The 6,896-nt window shown below is 40.4% G+C and overlaps 1 protein-coding gene across 1 annotated transcript in view; it reads right to left on the reverse strand.

Annotated features, from left to right (window-relative positions):
* The window catches only part of LOC115798008 (neurotrypsin-like), a 32,552-nt gene extending 26,204 nt beyond the window's left edge, over positions 1-6,348 (reverse strand). Inside the window, exons 1-2 of the mRNA XM_030754651.1 lie at positions 6,178-6,348; positions 2,275-2,317 (exon numbers count right to left, since the gene is read on the reverse strand). Of these exons, the coding sequence (XP_030610511.1) occupies positions 2,275-2,317; positions 6,178-6,276 (142 nt within the window). The 5' untranslated portion in view covers positions 6,277-6,348. The remainder of the gene's footprint in view (positions 1-2,274; positions 2,318-6,177) is intronic.
* Between the last annotated feature and the right edge of the window lie 548 nt (positions 6,349-6,896).

Raw genomic sequence — 6,896 nt, forward strand, 5'->3', positions numbered from 1 at the left:
ATACAAGACTGCAGAGCGAGCTAACACCAAGTGAGAGTGCCACCAAGCAAAAAATATGTAGTTAAAAAATGTTTGATTTAATTTTCAAGTGAGTAAAGTCATTTATGACCTCAGACATGCTTGTATATGTGGTGTGATGCTTTTTAAATCCTAAAAATGTTACTTTCTATGAATTTTTCTATTTCACTGCACGTTTTCATATTTTTTTATAGGAATCATCCCATCGGTGTGGCAGTAATGCAAAATTGTGTTGGGTAGTTTTAAATTTTTTGGTAATTATTCTATAATTAGGCATCTCATTTTGACAGTTTAAATTTTCAGTGTGTGTATTTTATTTTGTACAAAAATATGGAAGTACCAAGCATGAAAAAGCACCCTGATTATGAAGACTTAATAGCAATTTGTTGTTGAATAAAGAGTCACCAGCTTATCTGTATTTTAGTGTTAAAATGATTCCTGCATACTGTAACACGTAATTCACTCAAATATACCTGAAGGTTTTTTTTTTATATTATTAAAACAAATTAAATTTGTTTTGTAAGAAGTAACAAAGATTTTTTTTTAAAGTCTAAATGAATATCATTTTGATCCTACAGTTTCTGTTTTCTTGCTCCTTTTTGCAAAACCTGAACACCAGTGATGTCATAGTTCATCTGACTCGTCACAGTTCAGAGGTTATTGTAGGTTTTGCTATCGATGGTTGGTTGTATTACACAAACGAAGGAGAATTAAAATCCACTGAGAAGTCAAGGAGGCTCCACGGAGTCATATCCAGGACAACTTCATTTTCTTTCACTAAAATCTGACCAGTATCACAAACTGAAAATGGAAAAGTCCTATAAAAGGACAAATATGGAAGTTCCATTAATATCTGTCTAATACTCTAGGATTCTTGTACATCAGACACCTTGCCATGGCATAAACTCATCAGAGAGTTGGCCAGATGAGCTAAAGAGAATTAAAAATCAAAATTAATAGAACATTTTAGAATATCATCCATAGATAAAAGAAATAGTACAGATAATAGGTTGGTCACTCAAGTGTTAATGACATTTGTTATATGTTACTACTGATGAACAACATGCAAACCTGCATCTTTGAGCCATCTTTCCCTTCTTTTTAAGCATTTAGCCACAAATACAAACAAATATCAGTTCTACAATATATTTTTTTAAAAAGCCAAAACTCCATATACACTGGAGACTAACTGCCATGTTTACTCTGACGTCGTGTTGGAGCAAACATCTATCACCCCCTTACTGTTCTGTAATTCCTGCACCAACATAATCTTGCCATTTAAATCGCGTGAGCTGCATTTTCATGTTTTTATTTTGTGCGTTTGTTGTGTTGAATGATAAAAACATGTTTTAACGCTGCTCTCTGCCGGCAATCAAACTTTTATCTCCAGCTTCATAAAATTTTAATGAAGTAAAAAAGCATTACGTAACTAAACAAATGCAACATTTTCAGTATCTCTTCACAACATTCCCCCTTTTATTTTACAAACATTCTGCACGTCTCAATATGATCTGTAGATTCCTCTGGGATTTTTTTTTTTTTCACTACGTTAATATTTCACTCAGCTCAACACCCTCCTCATTGCCACGACAACCATACTCTGCCCATCGCCATGGGAACACTCTTCTCCCATAATCCATTTCCCAGCCACAATGAGTATTTGACACGGTTCACAGTCGGAGGCTGACTGTATGGGGGGTGGGTGTGCGGCACCTTCCTACACAAAACACACTCTAATAAATCTGGAAAGCAGGGAAATTTGCTTTTGCACCACTTAATCCTAATTTTTGTCCCATAAAGAAATTTACAGGTGATCCACGTTGCTAAAAAGCTGCAATTGGATGGTGTGTTTCTGCGTTTACTCTTGTCTGTCAGTGTGCTAGCGGGGGTTAAAGCACAGATATTTCACTGCACTGGAAATGAGCCCGAGGAGGAGGAGTTCTTTGCCCTACCCCCATCTTCATGATGCCCTTCACTCTTCTCAGGGATGCGGGAAAGAAAGAAAGAAAGAAGAGGGAAATGAAAGGCAGGGGGGGTGCAGGCCAGGATGAGGAGAGGTAAGACAGAGTGGGAACAACTGGATGAAAAAACAGGAGGAAGTGGAAGAGGGGCTTTGTGAGAGTCTGAGTCAGAATGTGGGTTAAATTGGAGTGAACGAAGAAATAGCAGAAAGGAGAGAGATGGTGTAGGAGGAGAGGGTGGATGGGAGGAGAAAGTAAACGTACAATGAGGATGAGAGCGTCACCTCTCGCCTACCTGAGTTCTGCACCTCGTTTAAGTAACTCTCTTCAGTCACCACCTGCAGGCGCAAGAGAAGGACGCAGAGAGTGAGACAGAGGACCAGGATTTCAACAAAAAAAATAAATGCATTAATTTAAGAGCAAACACAATAAGACAAAGAACATTGTGATAATATACCAGAAACGTATAAGCAGATTTGACTGGAAATCTGTGGAAATTAGGCCACCAGCGCATGATTCAGTTCCCAGCACAAAGTTTGAACTTTAGTGAGTCGTGACGCATAAACAGTATTTTAAAATATGCATGATGATTTGTTGCAAGTCGTAGCTGACTTGTCATAATTATAACTTGTGAAAGCACCAAAACAGCTGGACACAAAAAAAGCTTTCACTGAGTGTAATTAGAAATAAATTTAATGGATAGGGGAGTCAGAATGTCATCCCTGTAATTACCATCACCAGCCATCTCACCGAGCATAAAAGCATCTGTGGGTGGAGGAACAACTGTGGGCATTGCTAAAAAAAAAAAAAAAAGACAAGTAATTTTATACCTATATGGTATAAGGTGTATATTTTATACATGTAATTTTGATAAAACAAGTAATTTAGTATTCTTTACAGCTATATATCCACTGTTGGAGTGGATGCTCATATATGCTAGTAATCCCTGTGAGCCAAAAGCTCAGGCTTCAGACAAGTTTTCCTACTCTTGGCTCTGAGGCGTCATAAAGAGTGGATATAATAAATATGGTCATGTCAGGTCTGAGGAAAGTTAACTTAAAGGGAGAGAAGTTGAAACTAACTATTTCAGACACAGGATGAACGGAGGCGGTGGGCCAAGGTTCGGAATAAGATAAATAAGGATTATTTTGATCTGTGAATCATGCAAAGCTACACTAGTCGAGTCCTAGAATAAAAACACGGAGATGGAAATAAGCAGAAGAGGGGATCTGACTCACTCTAGCACAAATCCCTCAACTACTGCATATATTTAGTTTTTATCCAACTTCATATGCAGGTTAAAACATTTTCCAGTTTGTACTTATTCTTGAACATGAAGTCCTCTCAATGCACTTTTGACACATTTATTAATGAGCTTCCTCCCCAATGGTAAGTATCACCACTATAAGGAAGAAACTAACAAGTATAAGCCGCCCAGGGATGAGAGTGTAGTACAGTCATGGCAAATGTGCACACACACACACACGCGCGCACGGTACTAGACAGCATTGGATTTTATGTGGCAGTGTTTATTTCATTTCTGATATCAGATATGAGAAGAGGAAATACATTCATATAACACACCACGTCTCCTCTGCTTTGAGGGCAGCGACACAGTTCACTGGCACACAGGTGAGTCCTGCTCTCTGCTTCTTGTGGCTCTTCCAGTCCAGCGACAGCCCCGCCGCACACACATATGAAACCAACATGCAAACACCTCCCAGAAGACTGCTCAGCCTAATGGTATTACATCGGAAACAGGTGACCTGTGATGGCGAACACGGGTGCTGATATCTCCGCTCATGTCGGCTCGATTATGGCACTAATCTGTTTCGACGCACTTGCACCTGCGCCCGGTGTTCGGCCATGCAAGAACGCACACCAGAGAGCAGGAATTGTGCGATAAGATGGAAAGTCAAAAAATAAAAAAGCAATAAGCAAGCTCATTTCAACTCTTAGAAAGGAAACCGCTCCAAAGTGATACTTCCAGCGCTAAATGATAACACTCCTGCTTGCCACCTGACTGGCTGTTGCTGGTAAGGTTCTGGGATATTAATGATGATTTTTTTTTGTCACTCTTATGATGCGTAACCTAAAAGGGGTCAAAACCTTTAAAGGGTAAAGTGATTTTACTTGGCATTTCCTGTTATCTGTTGTTATAAGAGAGCCCGAGGACCTGCAGAAGGCTTCACAGTGGTGCTGAAAGCATTGTGACACAATGATTGTCAGGCGCAAATAAGAAAAGTGAAAGTATTTATCAGGTGTGACAGCAAACCAGTTCCTTAGAGAGGTAGTTATAACAAGCAGAGCAGGATTAGTGGGGCTGCACCTGAAAATCTGATGTTTCTTTGGGTATCCAGTTTCATTAAAGGGGTTAGGCATTCAAGTACATCATGACTGGTGTCCATCTTGAGTGACCACAGAGTCCATAGGAATAACAATTTCAGTTTTTTATATCCTGACATTATCCCTGGAGTACTGGGCAGTCCCAGAAGACATGCAAATGGTGAATGTGCAGTTCCTCCGACACAAGGGTGATGCAGAATCTTTATAAAATACTGAGACTAATAATGCTTAATTCAAGCTCCCACTTTTCCTTTATACTGAGGATGTTTTCTGCCATGTCATTTATAATCATCCTATGATTCTTAGTTGCCAGATGTTGTTTAGTTACCGTAATAAAATATTGTTTAACCGTCTGTAACTGCCAAACTGAAGCGATCATATAACCTCCTTGACAGAGGTAAATCATAAACCCATTTCATCACAAATCCCATTAAATTTGATCTTGTAGCCACTAATAAAAGTTAATAATTTGCAGAAACAGAAATATTGTAGCAGCATAATGTTAGACTACTGCAGCTCCATTAACTCTGACTTCAACAATCCTAATGAAACTTGAAATTAAATTAAATTCTCTAAAATATGAAACATTTAAACCATAAAGCAGTGCAGATCGTCAGCTGCTTCTTCTGTGCTTATAAATCTACTGTATGTTGGTTCATTATGAAGTGATGCTAAATTATGCATGCTGTCATGCACTTTAGAGGCTGTTTTTACCTATTATGTACCTACAGCCCCTATCAGAAGCCTTTTGGTCTCCACACACTAAGCTAGACTAAAGCAGAGTTTGCAGGGTACAAAGAACTACAGATTAGATTTGTTTTGTTCACATGTTGCCAACAAAACGAGGTGCTGCTGAATTCCAAGAATTCCTGACAAAAATTTGTCTAATGAAGAAGTTTTTTTTAAATTATTATCTGCAGCGCGCTTTGTGTGCTCGATATGCACGGTTGCCTTCTGTGTTAGTGGGTCTAATTAAATCCTGCACACCGCTGTACTCCACTAATGACTTCTGCACAACCTACTCGGCTCATATGCTGCACATTAGCGCAACACACTCCAACTGCAGAGAAGGAAAACTGAACGAGTGTGTCGCTTAATTGATTGATTGATCATTAATTGACTGTGTTGCTTCAGCAACGTACAGTTGCTGAAGCTGGTATAAATGACCGAATCTGACTTCCAGCTGCTGCAGAAACGCGTGTTTTGACCCACACATGACAAAAACACCTGCTTCCTCGGGTTTCGATTTCAACATGTCTGAGCTGACCTGCAGTGACAGCTTCAACAGCCCGTGCTGGGTTCATTCCCTCAAACACCGCGGGGGCAGAGGAGGCACCGACGGGTTCCTCTCATGATATCCTGCCGCGGGGGGCTGGAGAAGGAGGAGGAGGAGAACGGAGAGGAAGGCGGAGGGGTTGTGCTTGTCATCCAACACTCATGGGTGTGTGCGACAATGTGGAACCCGCTTAATTGGACAATGTACCGCCATGCCACCATTAATTGGCTAAAATGTGGCGCTCTTTAAATTCCTGACCTGCGCCTGCTTTATTGGAAATGCAGCTCAAAGAAATCATGAAAACATAATTTCTGTAATCCAGTCCTTACAGCGTGGCGGCACAGCCCTCAATTATTGTATAGGTTTATCAATATATCTCAGTTTAATTAGACTATCGGATTATTAATTTTATTTTATTTATTTATTTTTGATAAAATGCAGCAGAGGTCAGCAAAGCGTGACTGTCACGGGACATGGCTCCAAAAAAAAAAAAAAAAACGCACACAAAGAAATCAGGGCACAAAAAAAAAAAAACACCCTCCTCCTCATCATCATCAGGCAGGATACAGTACATACCTCAGCTAACAGCGGCAGCCAGAGGCAGGCGGTTCCGATCAAGCGCAACATTTCCCGGCTGGTGAGAGCCATCCTTCCCGCCCGCTGTGTCCGTGTCATAGCCAGAAAAGCCGCCGCTCCTCTCCCATCTCTGTGCCCAACCTGTCCGTGAGGTGAACCGTTATCCTCTCGTCCCGCTGCTGGAGGAAACGTGGTGTGTGATGATGATGATGATGATGATGTCGGCTACGTGGTGGGTTTTACGCACAGAAGGCAGGGTGCGGCACTATAAACGGGATGAAAAACACACACACACACACACACACACACCACCGACCCAATCCTGGGTGAAATAATGTTGAGCTCTGCAAAAACTTGATGCCACAAGCATCTCTCTCTCTCACACATATATATTTTTGTCTATCAGCTGGGAGATTAAAGGGCTAACTACTGAACTGAATTTAACTTGATTTTATGCAGTTTGCCTCAAACTGTAGCAGATTTGGACTACACAGAACCATTTTCTACAAATATTCTCTGAGTCACCTTTAGAACGTATGAAAATTAATCATTTTTATGTTAGGACGCGTCAGACATCCAGGATTACTGATAGCTTTTTAACACACAGTGCTGTGAATGAAGTATTTCACAGCACTGTGTGTTAAAGGGGGCATGCATACGCATGAAGTGATCCCAGAGACCATTGTGTATCAAGGAAATTCAGCAACTTGCAGACAAAT

This window comes from Archocentrus centrarchus, chromosome 19 (assembly GCF_007364275.1).
Source record: "Archocentrus centrarchus isolate MPI-CPG fArcCen1 chromosome 19, fArcCen1, whole genome shotgun sequence".
Classification (NCBI taxonomy): domain Eukaryota; kingdom Metazoa; phylum Chordata; class Actinopteri; order Cichliformes; family Cichlidae; genus Archocentrus; species Archocentrus centrarchus.